Raw genomic sequence first — 21136 nt, 5'->3', positions numbered from 1 at the left:
ATGAAAGGGAAGCAGTGGTTGGGAAGGGAGTGAGACAGGGTTGTAGCCTCTCCCCGATGTTATTCAATCTGTATATTGAGCAATCAGTAAAGGAAACAAAAGAAAAATTCAAAGTAGGTATTAAAATCCATGGAGAAGAAATAAAAACTTTGAGGTTCGCCGATGACATTGTAATTCTTTCAGAGACAGCAAAGGACTTGGGAGAGCAGCTGAACGTTATGGATAGCGTCTTGAAAGGAGGATATATGATGAACATCAACAAAAGCAAAACGAGGGAAATGGAATGTAGTCGAATTAAGTCGGGTGATGCTGAGGGAATTAGATTAGGAAATGAGAAGCTTAAAATAGTAAAGCAGTTTTGCTATTTGGGGAGCAAAATAACTGATGATGGTCGAAGTAGAGAGGATATAAAATGTAGATTGGCAATGGCAAGGAAAGCGTTTCTGAAGAAGAGAAATATGTTAACATCGAGTATAGATTTAAGTGTCAGGAAGTCGTTTCTGAAAGTATTTGTATGGAGTGTAGCCATGTATGGAAGTGAAACATGGACGATAACTAGTTTGGACAAGAAGAGAATAGAAGCTTTCGAAATGTGGTGCTACAGAAGAATGCTGAAGATTAGATGGGTAGATCACATGACGAATGAGGAGGTATTGAATAGAATTGGGGAGAACAGGAGTTTGTGGCACAATTTGACAAGAAGAAGGGTTCAGTTGGTAGGACATGTTCTGAGGCATTAAGGGATCACCAATTTAGTATTGGAGGGCAGTGTAGAGGGTAAAAATCGTAGAGGGAGACAATGAGATCAATACAGTAAACAGATTCAGAAGGACATAGGCTGCAGTAGGTACTGGGAGATGAAGAAGCTTGCAAAGGATAGAGTAGCATGGAGAGCTGCGTCAAATCAGCCTCTGGACTGAACACCACAAGATACAAATTTACCCACGCAAACATAGTTGACAAGGCTCTAAACCATGTAGGATTATTACACGTTGTTTGAGACGTATGCCACTTGTAAAACTCTGCCAGGTGACAAGTGACCACCAGACATTTGTCGTGATGATATAGATGCTGATGTTGAGAGAACTAATCGGGCTCGTTACAGACACCGTCCATTACATAAGTACATTCCAGCAAGGTCCAGGTCCAGAAACAGTTTACTCAAGAGCACTTCAGTATTGCATACAGCAGCAGCTGCAGAAAGAAAACAATTGTGGATTCTTCTAGTTGAGAATAACTGTACCTGGCCTGTCCCTTCAGAAAACACCTCTCCTGGTCACGGATGGAATAGGATCATGTGGAAAATCACAAGACCACCTTAATTCGTGAGTTAAGCAGTGGAACATCCAGGATATTGTTTCACTTGTGAGTTGCAAGACTTGGAAGGTTCAGGAGTAGTGGGTCAATACCACTGACTGTGGCCGCAGAGAAGCCCACGGAATGGAACGCCTACTAGATTGCCAACTATGCCCTGCATCTTGTACAGAAAACGATCTCTAATTGTGCTCAGAGTAGCAAGCAGAAGCTGCAAGATTTTGGTCAACAGCAGTAAAGCTTGATGATTCTTTCTTTTATTTGATTTCATGGTATGTACAGGTGATCAAAAAGCCTGTATAAATTTGAAAACTAAATAATTCATGGAATAATGTAGATAGGGAGTTACAAATTGACACACATTCTTGGAATGACATGGGGTTTTATTAGAACCAAAAAAATACAAAAGTTCAAAAAATGTCCGACAGATGGCACTTCATCTGATCAGAATAGCAGTAATTAGCATAACAAAGTAGGACAAAGCAAAGCTGATGTTCTTTACAGGAAATGCTCAATATGTCCACCATCATTCCTCAACAATAGCTGTAGTCGAGGAATAATGTTGTGAACAGCACTGTAAAGCACGTCCGGAGTTATGGTGAGACGTTGGCGTTGGATGTTGTCTTTCAGCATCCCTAGAGATGTCGGTCGATCACGATACACTTGCGACTTCAGGTAACCCCAAAGCCAATAATCGCACTTACTGAGGTCTGGGGACCTGGGAGGCCAAGCGTGACGAAAGTGGCGGCTGAGCACACGATCATCACCAAACGACGCGCGCAAGAGATCTTTCAAGCGTCTAGCAATATGCGGTGGAGTGCCATCTTGCATTAACATGGTACATTCCAGCAGGTGTTTATCAGCCAAGGCTGGGGATGATGCGATTCTGTAACATACCGGCGTACCTCTCACCCGTCATGGTAGCAGCTACAAAACCAGAATCACGCATTTCCTCGAAGAAAAAAGGCCCGATAACGGTAGATGTGGTGAATCCAACACGTACCGTAACTTTCTCGTCGTGCAGTGGAGTTTCCACGACAGTTCTAGGATTTTCGGTAGACCAAATTCTGCAGTTGTGGGCGTTGACAGACCCTCGGAGCGTGAAATGAGCTTCGTCGGTCCACAACACGTTACTCAACCAATCGTCATCTTCCGCCATCTTCTGAAACACCCACACCACAAGTGCCCTCTGCGTGACTAAATCGCCAGATAACAGTTCACGATGCCAATGGATTTTGAATGGATAGCAGCGGAGGGTACGCCTAAGTGCCAACCAAACAGCAGTGTACGGAATGCCGGTGCGACATGCGACTGCACGAGCGCTGACTTCCCCATGCACAGACGCACCCAGTACAGTCTCCATTTCTCCGTGAACTGTTTCAGCAGTAGAATGCCTTGTGCTCGGTCGGCCACTATGGGGTCTATCGTCTAAACAACCCTTGGCTTCGAACATCGAAATCATTCTCACTACAGCTGCATTTGTCAATGGACTTTTAGCCGTTTGAATCCCCTTCCTATGGCGATAGGATCATAACGCTGAACTAGAAAATTCCCCCTTCCGATAAAACAGCTTCACTAAAAGTGATAATACAGCTTCACTAAAAGCACCTTATCAGGTAACGTCAACATGCTGCAACTGCTGGCGCATCTGATTCTCTCTCTCATTACAGCTGCTTTTATATATGATTGCCATGCGTAGTCACTGACGTTTTGCTGTCCAACGCGATCTGACGGACTTTTTGTGAACTTTACATTTTTTCTTTTTTTTTTTGGTTCTAGTAATACCCCATGTCATTTCAAGCATGTGTGTCAATTTTTACGTTTGTATCTACATTATTCCGTGGTTTATTGAGTTTTCAAATTATAATGACTTTTTGATCACCCGGTACAATGTATTGTATTTGTTTCTGTCTCAGATAAATAAAAACAACATACCTGTTGGAAGCATACAGAGGGTAGGCACTGCCAGGAGAGACGGGTCCGTGGTACGGCGACGGCGACATGCTGCGCGAGCGGCGGTGCTGCTGGGGTGGCAGCTGCATCTGCGGGCTGGCGTACACCGGCTGCGGCCGCGGCAGGACGGACACGTACGTGCCGCCCCCGCTCCTGAGAACACACCGACTACACTGTCCGACTCTGCCAAACAGGTGATGTTTTACTTACATGGTGCCAGGTTAAAGGGATACGTATCTGTTCTGGGCTTTTTAGTCTAATAAGGGGTGTTTACAGACTGCCTTTCTTCAATTTCCTTCAAACTTATGGGACTTGTACCTCGTTAATTTAGCAGACCTGGTGACAATATAATGAAGTCAGATTAGATTTACTTTCATTCCAATTGATCCGTAGTGAGGAGGTCCTCCAGGATGTGGAACATGTCAGAAAAACAACAATACATGACAAATATTTACAACTAAAACAAATAAGCTAATGTACCATTACACAGGTCCCAAGTGGAATGATTGTCCTTTTTTAATGAACACTATATGAAAGAGTCATTTTACAAATACTAATGCACTGAATTTAAAATTAAAAAGTTTTTTTATTTATTTATAAGGTAATAGACATGTAACACAACTAGTATAATACTTATTTACAATGAACACATTACTGCACTGAAATTGTGCAGAAGTTATATACATACAAATCAGTTGGTTTTACTGAGAAATTCATCAATGGAGTAGAAGGAGTTGGCCACCAATAAATCCTTTAGGCTTCTCTTAAAGTGAATTTCATTGGTTGTTAAGCTTTTTATGGCTGCTGGAAAGTTATTGAAAATGCGTGTCCCTGAATAATGCACACCTTTTTGTACACGACTAAGTGACTTTACATCCTTGTGAAGATTATTCTTATTTCTAGTATTGATTCCATGGATTGAGCTGTTGGTTTGAAAAAGTGATATATTTTTAATGACAAATTTCATTGAGGAATAAATATATTGGGAAGCAGTAGTTAGTATCCCTAGCTCCCTAAACAGGCTTCTGCAGGATGTTCTTCAGTTCACACCACTTATAACTCTTACTGCATGTTTTTGTGCCCGGAAAACTTTAGCTTGGCTTGATTAATTACCCCAAAAAATAATTCCATATGACATTATGGAATGAAATTAAGCACAGTATGCCAGCTTTTTCATTTTTATATCCCCTATGTCTGACAAAATTCGCATTGCAAACAAAGATTTGTTAAGATGCTTCAGCAGTTCTGTGGTGTGCTCCTTGCAGTTGAATTTATTATCTAGCTGTAATCCCAAGAATTTAACACTGTCCACGTCTTCTATCTGCTTGTCATCGTATGTTAGACATATACTCGTGGGACACCCCTTACAAGTTCTGAACTGCATGTAGTGTGTTTTTCAAAGTTTAGTGACAAAGAATTGGCTAGGAACCAGTGATTAATGTCCACAAATATTTTATTACCTGATCTTTCTAAGACTACACTTGATTTGTTATTTATTGCAATGTTTGTATCATCGGCAAACAAAACGAACTTGGCATCTGGTAGTGTTATTGATGAATGGTCTTTGATATACACAAGAAAACGTAAGGGCCCCAAAATGGAACCTTGTGGGACCCCACATGTAATTAGTTCCCAGTTGGATGATGTGTGATAGCTTAATACGTCTCTCTTTCCTAATAACACCCTTTGCTTCCTGCCAGAGATATAAGATTTGAACCATTTTGCAGCAGTTCCTGTTACACTATAATATTCTAATTTACTTAAAATGATATTGTGATTTACACAGTCAAATGCCTTTGACAGATCACAAAATATACCAGTTGCCTGCAATTTTTTGTCTAATGAATTAAGCACATTTTCACTGTTATATGTAGATAGCCTTCTCAATATCGGAACCCTTTAGAAATCCAAACTGTGACTTTGGCAGTATGTTATTTGAGATAAGATGGTTATAAAACTAGCAACAGTGAAATTGGATGGAAATTTGATGCTATTTCTTTATCTCCCTTCTTAAACACTGGCTTAACTTCAGCGTATTTCAACCATTCAGGAAATATTCCACTGATAAACGATTGGTTACACAGATAGCTTAATATGTTACTTAGCTCAGAATCACATTCTTTAATTAACTTTGTTGATATTTCATCATACCCACTAGATGTTTTTGATTTTAAAGATTTTATGATGGACATTATTTCTGTTGGCGTAGTGAGGGTCAGATTCATATTATGGAAGTTACTTGAAATGTCTGTTCTGAGGTATTCCATAGCATCATCTACCGAACCTGACAACCCCATCTTTTCAGTAAGTCATCGGTGCCAGAACTGATGCACATTCCGATACACAGGTCGCATATAGAAACACTTTTGTTAATGACTGTTAATATGGGCACATGTCAGACATGTAATGTTAATTACTAAAGAAAGAAATGAAACTTACTTCATAATTAAAAACTACATTAATGTTCCAGAATGAAATTTTCACTTCGTAGCAGAGTGTGCGCTGACATGAAACTTCTTCGCAGATTACAGAGTGCATTCCATAAGTAATGCAACTAATTTTTTTCTGACACAATGGTACACCACAGTGAGTTGTAACCGGCTGGACTAAGGGGAGGGGGCTGTTAGCTTCAAAACGCTCTTCATCTCATTCGGTTGTGAGCTGCCGGAGAGTCAGGATGTGCGTTCCCGTCAACCCCGTTTTAAGTTTACGTAACACGGGACAATGGATCATTCTGTAGAACAATGGTACGCTATCAAATTTTGTGTTAAACTTGGGAAGTGTGCCACTAAAACATTTCCATTACTTCAGCATGCCTTTGGGAATGATTGCTTGTCCAAATCACAAGTTTTCCAATGGCACGAGCCGTTCACGGAGGGCCGAAAGGAGATCGACGGCGAACCTCGCAGTGGACAGCCGTCGACCGCACAAGTCAACGAAAACGTGACGCGTGTGCAGAATTGTTTGAACTTCGACAGACGGCTGAGGCTTCACTTCACAGCACAAACTCTAAACATGTCAAAAACAACTGTTTTCCGCTTTATGTCCGAAGATTTGAACATGAGAAAGGTGTGTGCCAAACTCGTCCCAAAAGTGTTGACTGACGAACATGAGCACGTGCCAGTGGTTCAGTGCCAAGAAATGTCGGAAATGTGTGAAAATTATCCTCATTTTATAAACTCATTTATCATTGGTGATGAGTCGTGGAGTTGTGAGTACGACCCTGAGACAAAAAGGCAGAGTTCTGAGTGGCACACTCCATCGTCGCTCTATCTCGAGAAGGCACTCACGAGCAAGTCCAGGATCAAAACCGTGCTCGTTGTCTTCTTTGACATCAGAGGCATTGTCCACCACGAATCCGTACCTACCGGGACTGCAGTGAACTCAGCTTTCTACTGGGAAATGCTCTAAAGACTGAAAAAAAAGGGTCTCGCGCTGCCGAAGCGACATTGAGGAAACGTGGAAATTTCACCACAATAACGTGCAGAGTCACAGTGCCTTCATTGTCAACAAGTTCCTGGCCAGGACCGAGACCCCATTGGTTCCCCAGTCTCCCTACAGTCCCAACCTGGCTCTCGCTGACTTTTTTTTATTTCCTCGGTTAAAAAGAGTCGTGAAAGGAAAACATTTTGACACGATTGAAAGCATACAGGCGCATGTTACATCAGCTCTAAAGGACATTCCGGAAAAGGCATTCCAGGATGTCTTCCAGCCACGGAAACACCGCCTCCAGAAGTGTATCGACACAAGAGGGTGCTATTTTGAAAATTTTTGATTATTTTTATGAATTATTCAATAAATGTGTTTTTTATGAATCTGGTCGCATTACTTATGGAACGCACCTTGTAAAACAGTGTGCCAGACCGAGACTCTAACTTGTGACCTCTGCCTTTCACAGCCTACTGCTCTACCAAGTTTGAGTCTCAGTCTGGCACACAGTTTTAATCTGCCAGGAAGTTCTTTTACTTTAAAGTTTTCTGAAACTAATTTTAAGGAAATATATCTTATAAAATTCTATATAAAACAAAGATGCTTTAACTTACCAAACGAGAAAGCTCTGGTATGTTGATAGACACAATAAAATAAAAAACACACACACACACACACAAATATTCAAGCTTTCGCAACAAATGGTTGCTTCATCAGGAAAGAGGGAAGGAGAGGGAAAGACGAAAAGATGTGGGTTTCAAGGGAGAGGGTTTGGAGTCATTCCAATCCCAGGAGCGGAAAGACTTACCTTAGAGGGAAAAAAGGACAGGTATACACTCCCACCCACACACATCCATCAGCACATATACAGACACAGGTAGACATATTGCGTCTATCAACATACCAGCGCTTTCTCGTTTGGTAAGTTAAAGCATCTTTGTTTTTTATATTTGGTTTCCCACGTGGAATGGCTTCCCTCTATTAAAATTCTATATATAAACATAGTTAACAACGATCCGGTTTATGTAAATGGTATTTTAATTTTTGTAGGACACATTTCTGTACCTTGATCTATTTAAAAGCATGGTTTTTAATTTAATTGTAGTTATACACATTACAACAACAGTATATGACATGGTAATTGTTAAACTTTATTTATAAGCTGTTGGTGGAACATCCCTATGCAGAGAGGCAGATAGTCTGTGCTGAGTCTTCAGTTCAGTCTCACCATATGTCTGTAAGTAAAAGTTTGTAAAGAGGAATTAACTTTAATGAAATTTGTATTAGAAACATTCGGAGTAAAAAGTATGACAACTTGCTGACCATTTACATGATTGACTTTTAGACTAATCTTAAGCCACCATTTCTTTCTTCTTCTTTTTCCCTTTTCTTCTATCCTTGTCTCTGAACTGTTCCTGTACTGTATGCAGTACACAACAGTGTAAACTGTATTCATATCCTTCCACGTTTTGCATTTTCTTAAGCACAATAACCACAACAAACATCCTCAAATCGTTCCACCACCTCCTTCGTACTTCACTGTTGGCACTACACACGATGCCAGGATCGTTATTCAGGCATTCACCAAACCCAAACCCTGGCGTCGCATTGCCACAAGTCATAGCCCAATTCATCACGCCAAGTCACTCATTCCCAGTTATCCACTGCCCAGTAGCATCACTATTTACACTGCCTCAACTGTCATCCAGCTCTGAGCTCAGAAATGTGTGGCCTGTGAGACCATTGTGCCCCATTCTCTTGAACCTACTAAGCACACAGTCATTGCACTAGTTGGACTGCCGGTTTGAAACTCTCGAGTGATTCCTTCCCCCGATGTCATGTCATTTTTAGAACTGCCTTCACCGAAGCTCGACGGTCCTGTCTGCCAGTACATGAGGTTCTGCGTGGTCTCTGTTCACCACTGGTTGTTCCCTTCCATTTCCACTTCTCAGTCACACCACCAACAGCTGACTCAGTCAGCTGTAAAAGGGTTAAAATGTTACTGATGGATTTTTTACTTGGGTGAGATGCAATGAGTAGACCACATTGAAAGTCGCTGTTAGAATTTTTTTTTTTTTTTTTTTGGACATCAGTTTACTGACTGGTTTGATGTGGCCCGCCACGAATTCCTTTCCTGTGTTAACCTCTTCATCTCAGAGTAGCACTTGCAACCTACGTCCTCAATTATTTGCTTGACGTATTCCAATCTCTGTCTTCCTCTACAGTTTTTGCCCTCTACAGCACCCTCTAGTACCATGGAAGTCATTCCCTCATGTCTTAGCAGATGTCCTATCATCCTGTCCCTTCTCCTTATCAGTGTTTTCCACATATTCCTTTCCTCTCCGATTCTGCGTAGAACCTCCTCATTCCTTACCTTATCAGTCCACCTAATTTTCAACAATCGTCTATAGCACCACACCTCAAATGCTTCGATTCTCTTCTGTTCCGTTTTTCCCACAGTCCATGTTTCACTACCATACAATGCTGTACTCCAGACGTACATCCTCAGAAATTTCTTCCTCAAATTAAGGCCGGTATTGATATTAGTAAACTTCTCTTGGACAAAAATGTCTTTTTTGCCGTAGCGAGTCTGCTTTTGATGTCCTCTTTGCTCCATCCGTCATTGGTTATTTTACTGCCTAGGTAGCAGAATTCCTTAACTTCATTGACTTCGTGACCATTAATCCTGATGTTAAGTTTCTCGCTGTTCTCATTTCTACTACTTCTCATTACCTTCGTCTTTCTCCGATTTACTCTCAAACCATACTGTGTACTCATTAGACTGTTCATTCCGCTCAGCAGATCATTTAATTCTTCTTCACTTTCACTCAGTATAGCAATGTCATCAGCGAATCGTATCATTGATATCCTTTCACTTTGTATTTTAATTCCACTCCTGAACCTTTCCTTTATTTCCATCATTGCTTCCTCGATGTACAGATTGAAGAGTAGGGGCGAAAGGCTACAGCCTTGTCTTACACCCTTCTTAATACGAGCACTTCGTTCTTGATCGTCTAATTATTCCCTCTTGGTTGTTGTACATATTGTATATGACCCGTCTCTCCCTATAGCTTACCTCTACTTTTTTCAGTATCTCGAACAACTTGCACCCTTTCATATTGTCGAACGCTTTTTTCCAGGTCGACAAATCCTATGAACGTTCTTGATTTTTCTTTAGCCTTGCTTCCATTATTAGCCGTAACGTCAGAATTGCCTCTCTCGTGCCTTTACTCTTCCTAAAGCCAAAATGATCGTCACCTAGTGCATTCTCAATTTTCTCTTCCATTCTTCTGTATATTATTCTTGTAAGCAGCTTTGATGCATGAGCTGTTAAGCTGATTGTGCGATAATTCTCGCACTTGTCAGCTCTTGCCATCTTCGGAATTGTGTGGCTGATGCTTTTCCGAAAGTCAGATGGTATGTCGCCAGACTCATATATTCTACACACCAACGTGAATAGTCATTTTGTTGCCACTTCCCCTAATGATTTTAGAAATTCTGATGGAATGTTATCTGTTAGAATTAATAGAAATGAAATATCTAGGATTAAAGTAAATGATAGCCTTATTGTAAACCAAGCTCTAATATTGGAATGTTTAAGTGAATTCTTCATAAATGTGGCAAAGTCAGATGTTGATATAGTAGAATATCAAAGTAAACCCCTTTGGACTCCAGCAAGGAGCTGAGTATCTCACAGATTTTTAAAAAAAGTCTCAATAAAGCGTGTGGAAAATATTATATTATCATTAAAAAATAAAAACTCAGCTGGGTGGGATGGGATGCCGACTGAAGTGGTTGAAGCAGTGTACCACATAATAGCACCTCCACTAACTAAAACAATTAATCAATCTTTTGAACAGGGATACTTTCCTCATGTGTTGAAATATGCCGAAGTCAAACCTCTGTTCAAGAAAGGGCTGAGGGAAGACATGGGAAGCTATCATTCTATTTCTACTCTTCCAACCTTGGTCCCCCCTCTGTGAAACAAATAATTCAGTTCACTTAATTCTTATATCAGCTGATATGTTGAAGTGTGTACATTTCTTTTAAATGGAATGACATACTGTTCTTCAACAGCATTTGAAAGCTCTCAGAGAGGTGGGTATAGTGATACAACACTTGATAATGTTAACCCTGAAAATTTTTGCAGAAGTTCTCCAAAGGTAGGTTGTAGCTGCCAGGAGAGGTGTCTGTAATCACCTATTGTAGTGGAAACATAACCATGTCGGGCTCTCACAGTGGGCTCCATTGTTAAATCCACCAAGAAGACAGGCTTATGCTGCCAAGGTAAAATGTATTTCCTCCTGGCACTATTTTATTGGACAAAAGTAGGGTCAACAATGACTGATGTAAATGGCAGAATATGACTACATCTGTCATATGAAATGATGCTTAGGAAAACTACTTCAAACATATGCATATGCTTGTGTTTAAATGGACAACTTTTATGAACATGAAACAAGTAAAAGTAATGACAGACACTGACACTCAAATAACAGAGTATCACAATGAACATATACTGCAGAAAGGGAAAATCAGTTTCCAACATCTTCACAAAGTTTTTAACATGACAAACACCAGCACCCTCTCTATTCTACAAATGTTCACACCTGTTCGAAAAGACGACCGAATCACGGCAGCAAAAGAAATGCGGCAGCTGCAACAGGCCAATTCGAGTGACTCTTTGTTTGCCTAATCGCTGTGCACAAACGCTAGATGTATCCCTGTGACTCCCAGACAAAGGAGTAGAGCAAGCAGTGGAAACATGTCGATTCTCTACCACTGAAAAAGGTTGAGAAGCAACCTGGACCGGGGAAGGTGATGCCGAGTGTTTTCTTCGACTGCCACAGCGTAATACTGACAGAGTATGCTGGTATGGGGCAAAACATTACAGGAGTAGAATACCAAAACCTCCTGACGAGGCTACGGCAGGTGGTCAAGATCGAGCGTCCCGGAAAGCTAGTTGAAAGTGTGTCTCTGCTCCATGACAACGCTGCAGGCAATCTGCACAGGGAGACACGGTCACACGTGCAGCTACTTTAGCCTATCAAATTTTGCCCTGCCCTTCCTATTTTCCTGGCGTGACACCCTATAACATTTTCCTGGAAAAGAAGCTGTTACAAAGCAGGCATTTCTGGAATGACAGTGAGGTGATTTTCAGGGTGGAAACGTTCCTGACCAGCGAAAATATGAGAGGAGACCTAAAAATAACTATAATTTTTGTTATTTTTCATTTTTGTTGAACTCTACATTCACAGTGCTTTATCTCCCTTCTAAGTATTGTACATTTGCCCCTTCTAAGTATTGTACATTTGCATTAATACACTTATCCCAATGCTTTTGCCACTGCTGAAAGCAGTTCTGGAACCCTTAAGCCTGTGGAAACAAAAGAAAGTCAGGCAGAGCCACATCGGTTGAGTACGGTGGATGAGGCACGAGCTGCGTGTTGTTTTTTGCTATTCTACATCTACATCAATACTCTGCAAGACACCTGACGGTGTTTGGTGGAGGGTAGATTGAGTACCTCTATTGGTTTTCCCTTCTATTCCAGTCTCATATAGTTCGTCGAAAGAAAGATTGTCGGTATGCCTCTGTGTGGGCTCCAATCTCTGTGATTTTATCCACATGGTCTCTTCGCGAGATATACGTAGGAGGGAGCAATATACTGCTCGACTCTTCGGTGAAGGTATGTTCTCGAACCGAGCTCGTACCGAGCTACTGAGTGTCTCTATCGCAGAGTCTTCCACTGGAGTTTATCTATCATCTCCGTAACACTTTCGCGATTACTAAATGATCCTGTAACGAATCGTGCTGCTCTCCATTGGATCTTCTCTATCTCTTCTATCAACCCTATCTGGTACGGATCCCACACTGGTGAGCAGTATTTGAGCAGTGGGCGAACAAGTGTACTGTAACCTACTTCTTCTGTTTTCGACCTGCATTTCCTTAGGATTCTTCCAATGAATCTCAGACTGGCATCTGCTTTACCGATGATCACCTTTATATGATCATTCCAATTTAAATCACTCCTAATGCCTACTCCCAGATAATTTACGGAATTAATTGCTTCCAGTGGCTAACCTGCTATATTGTAGCTAAATGGTAAAGGATCTTTCTTTCTACATATTTGTAGCACATTACACTTGTCTACATTGAGATTCACGTGCCATTCCCTGCATCATGTGTCAATTAATTGCATGATCCTCCTGCATTTCAATACAATTTTCCACTGTTACAACCTCTCGATATACTACAGCATCATCCGCAAAAAGCCTCAGTGAACTTCCGATGTTATCCACAAGGTAATTTATGTATACGTGAATAGCAACGGTCCTACAACACTCCCCTGAAAACACCTGAAATCACTCTTACTTTGGAAGACTTCTCTTCATTGAGAATGACAAGAAGAACTGAAGAAAACACTGTTGGACCACCGTAGCTCAGAGCTGTGTGGGCTGGAACATTGTCATGGTGGAGCAGCAGTCAGTTCCCCTTTCTCCACAGTTCTGGCCGCTTTCATCCCACACTCTCTTGTAATCTTTGTAAGATGTCCAGATAAAATTGTCAGTTCACTGCTTGTCCTGGAGGAATGAACTGCTTTTGGGCAATGCCATTGACATCAAAAAACAAATCAACATTGTTTTCACACTGTATCTCACTTAAAGTGCTTTCTCGGGTCCTGGTGATATTAGAGTTTTCCACTGGCTGAGCACTTGCTTTAACTCTGGGTCATACGTGTGGCACAAACTCTCATCCCTAATCAAATTTCTTTTAACAACCTGCATCTCATTCTTCAAGTCACAGCAAACATTGACACGGTTTTCTCTTTGGTCATCTGTGAGCAAGTGAGGAACAAATTTTGCAGTCATCTGTCTCATGCACAAATTATCACGTAATATTTGCTAGACCATGCTCTGTGACACTGTCATTTCCTCAGAAATTTGGTGCACAGTCCTAGGATGACTGCACGTTTGATTACGTCAATGTTTACATCAGTTCTGCCCGTCAGAGGACGGGGTAGGTGTGGTGTGTCTTTAGTTGACACGGTGCAAATTTTACACGAGAAAACTGCTCCGAGTCCTTTTTCCCCGAAGCATCGTCATTAAGGGCTTGCCTGCCAAAGCATCCCAGTACGCTCAGCTGCAGTATTCCTAACTGTGAACAAAATCTTACATAGACTCTTTGCTTCTTCTTGTTGGCCATGTCATTTATCACCAAAGGGTTGAAATAGGAACACAAACAACAGAGCACCGCAGACAAACCACTTAACTGTGACTGACAGCAGCTTACCAAGTGGCGTGGGAGACCCCATACTAATACCACCTGGTAGCACAATGGATTTAGAGCAAAGTGTGTGTGCATAACAGTTCACTTCCAATTATTTTTGGGTTGCCCCTCACATAAGACTGAACAGGAAAGGTCTCCACCAAGCCATCCTTAATCGGAAAAAATGTGTTACATTGGAGGGTGCATATGCACAAAAGCTCTAACACCAACACCTCAATCTCAGTCACTGCTCGATTTTTCATGTGGGTAATTGAAACTTGACGCAGAAAAGTATCGACAGCAGTACGTGAGCAAAGTTACTCACCCCGCGGTCGCAGTGGAGGCGACGGACGTGTCGGAGGCAGGCGCGGGCCCCGTCATGCCGAGGTAGCGCTTCTGCGCGGCCAGCTCCTCACGCAGCATCTGCGTCTGCCAGTAGAGCGCCTCCAGCTCGCGTCGGCTCAGGCGCACCGTGCCGTCCGGCGGCGGGGAGACGGGCGACAGCGGCACGTGCTGCCGGCGCTGCGGCTGCTGCGATGGCGTTGCCTGCTGTGGGGGGATGACGAGCCGAGTTGAGTGCAACATCTCTATGAAGAGGGTTTTTCTGTGCGTATGCCTCAAAATGTAGCTCCCCCGCTTGGAACTAACATAGAGTCTTATCTACAAGTTATGTGCAGTACTGGGTACGTCAGTTTCTTACTCTAAAGCTTGTCTATTGAAATGATAGGAAGACAAATGCACTGTTAGATTATGAGGTAACTTTTTTTGTGTTAAAATAAGAGGGTCTTACTTTTTTTAAATTATTTTATGTAAATTACAAGTTAATAAAGTAAGCTAAAACTACACACATACCAAAAGCTCTGTTATTTAGGCAATATAATGTTTCAGTAGGGGGTAAGAAATGAAAGAGAAAGCCGTCTGGTAGAATTTTGCACACAGCATAAATTGATCATAGCTAACACTTGGTTCAAGAATCATGAAAGAAGGTTGTATACATGGAAGAACCCTGGAGATACTGAAAGGTATCAGATAGATTATATAATGGTAAGACAGAGATTTAGGAACCAGGTTTTAAATTGTAAGACATTTCCAGGGGCACATGTGGACTCTAACCACAATCTATTGGTTATGAACTGTAGATGAAAACTGAAGAAACTGCAAAAAGGTGGGAATTTAAGGAGATGGGACATGGATAAACTGAGAGAGCCAGAGGTTGCAGAGTTTTTCAGGGAGAATATTAGGGAACGATTGCCAAGAATGAGGGAAAGATATACAGTAGAAGAAGAATGGGTAGCTTTGAGAGACAAAATAATGAAGGCAGCTGAGGATCAAGAAGGTAAAAAAACAAGGGCTAATAGAAATCCTTGGTTAACAGAAGAGGTACTGAATTTAATTGATGGAAGGAGAGAATATAAAAATGCAGTAAATGAAGCAGGCAAAAAGGAATACAAAAATCTCAAAAATCGGTTCGACAGGAAGTGTAAAATGGCTAAGCAGGGATGGCTAGAGGACAAATGTAAGGATGTAGAGGCTTATCTCACTAGGGGCAAGATATATACTGCCTACAGGAAAATTAAAGAGACCGTTGGAGAAAAGAGAACCACTTGTATGAATACCAAGAGCTCAGATGGAAACCCACTTCTAAGCAAAAGAAGGGAAAGCAGAAAGGTGGAAGGAGTATATAGAGGGTCTATACAGGGGTGATGTACTTGAGGACAAGATTATGGAAATGGAAGAGGATGTAGATGAAATTGAAATGGGAGATACGATAATGCACGAAGAATTTGACAGAGCATTAAAAGACCTGAGTCAAAACAAGGCCCCCGGAGTAGAGAACATTCCATTAGAACTACTGATAGCCTTGGGAGAGCCAGTCATGACAAAACTCTACCATCTGGTGAGCAAGATGTATGAAACAGGCAAAATACCCTCAGACTTCAAGAAGAATATAATAATTCCAGTCTCGAAGAAAGCAGGTGTTGACAGATGTGAAAATTACCGAACTATCAGTTTAATAAGTCACAGCTCCAAAATACTAACGCGAATTCTTTACAGACGAATGGTGAAACTGGTAGAAGCCCACCTCGGGGAAGATCAGTTTAGATTCCGTAGAAATGTTGGAACACGTGAGACAATACTGCCCTACAACGTATCTTAGAAAATAGATTAAGGAAAGATAAACCTACGTTTTTAGCATTTGTAGACTTAGAGAAAGCTTTCGACAATGTTGACTGGAATACCCTCTTTCAAATTATGAAGGTGCAGAGGTAAAATACAGGGAGCGAAAGGCTATTTATAATTTGTACAGAAACCAGATGGCAGTAATAAGAGTTGAGGGGCATGAAAGGGAAGCAGTGGTTGGGAAGGGAGTGAGACAGGGTTGTAGCCTATCCCCGATGTTATTCAATCTGTATATTGAGCAAGCAGTAAAGGAAACAAAAGAAAAATTTGGAGTAGGTATTAAAATTCATGGAGAAGAAGTAAAAACTTTGTGGTTCGCCGATGACATTGTAATTCTGTCAGAGACGGCAAAGGACTTGGAAGAGCAGTTGAACAGAATGGATAGTGTCTTGAAAGGAGGATATAAGATGAACATTAACAAAAGCAAAACGAGGATAATGGAATGTAGTCAAATTAAATCGGGTGACGCTGAGGGAATTAGATTAGGAAATGAGACACTTAAAGTAGTAGAGTTTTGCTATTTGGGGAGCAAAATAACTGATGATGGTCGAAGTAGAGAGTATATAAAATGTAGACTGGCATTGCCAAGGAAAGCGTTTCTGAAGAAGAGAAATTTGTTAACATCAAGTATAGATTTACGTGTCAGGAAGTCTTTTCTGAAAGTGTTTGTATGGAATGTAGCCATCTATGGAAGTGAAAAATGGATGATAAATAGTTTAAACAAAAAGAGAACAGAATCTTTCTAAATGTGGTGCTACAGAAGAATGGTGAAGATTAGATGGGTAGATCACATAACTAATGAGGAGGTATTGAATAGAATTGGGGAGAAGAGGAGTTTGTGGCACAACTTGACTAGAAGATTGGATCGGTTGGTAAGACTTGTCCTGAGGCATCAAGGCATCACCAATTTAGTATTGGAGCGCAGCGTGGAGGGTAAAAAACGTAGAGGGAGACCAAGAGATGAATACACTAAGCAGATTCAGAAGGATGTAGGCTGCAGTAGGTACTGGGAGATGAAGAAGCTTGCACAGGATAGAGTAGCATGGAGAGCTGCATCAAACCAGTCTCTGGACTGAAGACTACAACAACAACAACAACATCTTAAAGTGTAACACACACTAAAAAGGCCAATATTATATGTGGAAGCCTAGCTTTTCTTGTAGCTTATTAATCTTCAATCAACTTTTCCCATTTGTGTGTTCACACTACTTAACAGTGATGCTACTGGCTCACCACATCACATATTCTGTGCTCTGAATATCCGCTGTCATTGGCTTGTCAGATTACGTGACATGAACTATGATTAGCTTGGAAAAGCACACTGCAATCTCTATTTCATGCTTCGAAATTGACATGCTGTGTTTGTTGGAATTTGAATTTGTACTTTTGTAAGATGAAAATATGCAGTGTATTGTAACATGGAAATATACAGTATGCATGTTGCTGCACCTCAAAGATCTTTCCAAAACACATTTTCCCCCCATGCTTCCAAAACACATTTTCCCCCCATGCCAAGTTTCTTTTCTAAAGTTCTGGGAATTTCTATGTTGCTGTATAAAAACTTCCTAAGGATTGATATTTTTACAGCTCCAATGGAAAGTATGCTGTCGCTTATCAAGGCAAAAATGCATTTTCACCTTGGAAGAAGTGTATTTTCACGTGGGGAAAAAGTGCATTCTTAACCAGGAGATGTGGGAATTTTTTTCTTGTCCACATATACACCCTGATGTAGATGTAGATCCATGCAACAAGGATCTATAAATTAGTTAAATGAGCAACCAGAAAATTGTCCTAAGTGTGTTACTTTCCTAATTTGCAAACTGCTTATCCACATTTCAGCTCACCAAGGCTGAAAAATAAATTCCTACGCACTACTTTGGGGAAGTAACGAGGAGAAATTAAAAGTTCAACGTCTATGACAATTCTATATACATTCAGAATTCTATAATGTCAGACACAGAACTAGATCATAGATCACATATATATTAATAACCTCCTCAGAAGTAGGTACAGTTCACAAGCTAAAACTCCTCAAGCTCACTATCTATAACTTCCTTTTCTGCAACAAATTTTTCACGTAACTCTAAAGACAGTTAGCTTGCCTAAATGTAGTAGATTTTAAAACTGCACTTTCCACATGGATTTAAAATATGGTTATGGGCATGCTAGACTGAAATGAATGAAGAATTTAACAACTTGCATTTCTCACATTTCTATTAAAGTGTGATCTTAAAAGTTTCACAAAATCTCTTAAAGATATACAGTGCAAAATTCTATTAATTTTTGTTTTAAGGGAGAAACAGTTATTGTTTTATTGTGGGCATTGCTCCTTCCAACTGTTATTTGCCTGGAGTTGTGGAATTTTTGTTCCTCTAGGAAGCATGTGTGCTTAGCCAGTCAGGTGTGGATTTATGGCTCCAGTAAAACATTAAGTACTTATCCACACATAATAGAGTACACTACTGGCCATTAAAATTGATACACCATGAAGATAACATGCAACAGATGAGAAATTTATATGACAGCAAGAAGATGCTGTGATATGCAAATGATTAGTTTTTCAGAGCATTCACACAAGGCTGACGTCGGTAGCGACACCTACAACGTGCTGACATGAGGAAAGTTTCCAACCAATTTCTCATACACAAACAGCAGTTGACCGGCATTTCCTGGTGAAACATTTTTGTGGTGCCTCGTGTAAGTGGGAGAAATGCGTACCATTACGTTTCCGACATTGATAAAGGTCATATTGTAGCCTATCGCGATGGCGGTTTATCATATTGCAACATTACTGCTCCCGTTGGTCTAGATCCAATGACTGTTAGCAGAATATGGAATCGGTGGGTTCAGGAGGGTAATACGGAACGCCGTGCTGGATCCCAACGGCCTCGTATCACTAGCAGTCGAGATGACAGGCATCTTATCCGCATGGCTGTAACGGATCGTGCAGCCACGTCTCGATCCCAGAGTCAACAGATGGGGAAGTTTGCAAGACAACAACTATCTGCATGAACGGTTCGATGACATTTGCAGCAGCATGGATCATCAACTCTGAGACCGTGGCTGCAGTTACCCTTGACGCTGCATTACAGACAGGAGTGCCTGCGATGGTGTACTCGACGATGAACCTGGGTGCACGAATGGCAAAACGTCATTTTTTCGGATGAATCCAGGTTCTGTTTACAGCATCATGATGGTCGCATCTGTGTTTGGCGACATTGCGGTGAACGCACATTGGAAGCATGTATTTGTCGTCACCATACTGACGTATCACCCGGCGTGATGGTACGGGGTGCCATTGGTTACACGTCTCGGTCACCTCTTGTTCACATTGATGGCACTTTGAACTGTGGACGTTACATTTCAGATGTGTTATGACCTGTGGCTCTGCCCTTCATTCGATCCTTGTGAAAACCTATATTTCAGAAACATAATGCACGATCGCATATCGCAGGTCCTGTACGGGCCTTTCTGGATACAGAAAATGTTCGACTGCTGCCCTGGCCACCACATTCTCCAGATCTCTCACCAATTGAAAACGTCTGGTCAATGGTGGCCGAGCAACTGACTCGTCACAATACGCCAGTCACTACTCTTGATGAACTGTGGTATCGTGTTGAAGCTGCATGGCCAGCTGTACCTGTACACGCCATCCAAGCTCTGTTTCACTCAATGCCCAGGCGTTTCGCGGCCGTTATTACGGCCAGAAGTGGTTGTTTTGGGTACTGATCTCAGGATCTATGAACCCAAATTGCGTGAAAATGTAATCACTTGTTAGTTCTAGTATAATATATCTGTCCAATGAATACCAGATTATCATCTGCATTTCTTTTTGGTTTAGCAATTTTAATGGCCAGGAGTGTATTTTTGTGTTAGACATCTTTTTACAGTCAGTTCACCTGATTGAGATTAGTAGAACTGAAGGCAGATTAGTAGAACTGATTTAGCTGGAGCATTCGATTACTGGAGGTTGGGCATACGTGAGTAAAACCCAATGATTCAGGCCACTGGGTATGAGAAGTGCTACTATGTGCTTCTCAGAAGAGTACGTTCAAATGGTTTAAATGCCTCTGACCACTATGCGACTTAACATCTGAGGTCATCAGTCCCCTAGAATTTAGAAATACTTAAACCTAACTAACCTAAGGACATGATACACATCCATACCCGAGGCAGGATTTGAACCTGTGACCGTAGAGGTCACGCGGTTCGAGACTGAAGCGCACGGCCACACCAGTCGGCGAGGAGTAAGTACTAGGGTTATGGGAACCACCCTTTAAGTGAGAGACTCACCGAGATGTTGCTGTAGACGGGCTCCCTGGTGACCTTGATGGCTGCCGACACGGGCACGAGGGCGGGCGGCGACTGCAGCAGCGGCTGCTGGATGCGGCCGTAGCGGCGCTGCCAGTCGGCGGTGCTCGGAGGGGCCGACATGCGGCCGGACGGGGGCGGCAGCGCCTGCGGAGGCAGTGAGAGGTCAGGCGGCTGCCGGGTACTGCTGTGGCTCACTGTGACTCCCGCTAGGGGCTCACCTGTCCCAGCTAGAGCTGATCTTTGTTAAACAGGAGTTTTCCACTATCTCTTACATTCTTTTACGTGGAGAAATTTCACATGTCGGCCTGTACTGAGAAAAGTACTTTGTCTGCAAGTTACTGTTCCACAGCTTCGAGTGTATGTGTCTCGGATGGAGCAAATAAAATATATGATACTCTAAGTCACAGCTGCAAAATACGAACGCAGATTCTTTACAGACGAATGAAAAAACTGATAGAAGCCGACCTCGGGGAAGATCAGTGTGGATTCCGTAGAAATATAGGAACACGTGAGGCCATACTGACCCTATGACTTATCTTAGAAAATAGATTAAGGAAAGGCAAACCTACGTTTCTAGCATTTGTAGAGTTAGAGAAAGCTTTTGACAATGTTGCCTGGAATACTCCCTTTCAAATTCTGAAGGTGGCAGGGGTAAAATACAGGGAGCGAAAGGCCATTT

At 41.7% G+C, this 21136-nt stretch overlaps 1 protein-coding gene across 1 annotated transcript in view; it reads right to left on the bottom strand.

The window, feature by feature from the left end:
* LOC126295230 (uncharacterized) overlaps positions 1-21136 on the bottom strand; it is a 2305622-nt gene that overhangs the window by 1747557 nt on the left and 536929 nt on the right. The window contains exons 20-22 of the mRNA XM_049987579.1: positions 20437-20601; positions 14288-14511; positions 3250-3420 (exon numbers count right to left, since the gene is read on the bottom strand). Of these exons, the coding sequence (XP_049843536.1) occupies positions 3250-3420; positions 14288-14511; positions 20437-20601 (560 nt within the window). The remainder of the gene's footprint in view (positions 1-3249; positions 3421-14287; positions 14512-20436; positions 20602-21136) is intronic.

This window comes from Schistocerca gregaria, chromosome 11 (assembly GCF_023897955.1).
Source record: "Schistocerca gregaria isolate iqSchGreg1 chromosome 11, iqSchGreg1.2, whole genome shotgun sequence".
Classification (NCBI taxonomy): Eukaryota; Metazoa; Arthropoda; class Insecta; order Orthoptera; family Acrididae; genus Schistocerca; species Schistocerca gregaria.
This window is presented reverse-complemented; position numbering and strand designations above follow the sequence as displayed.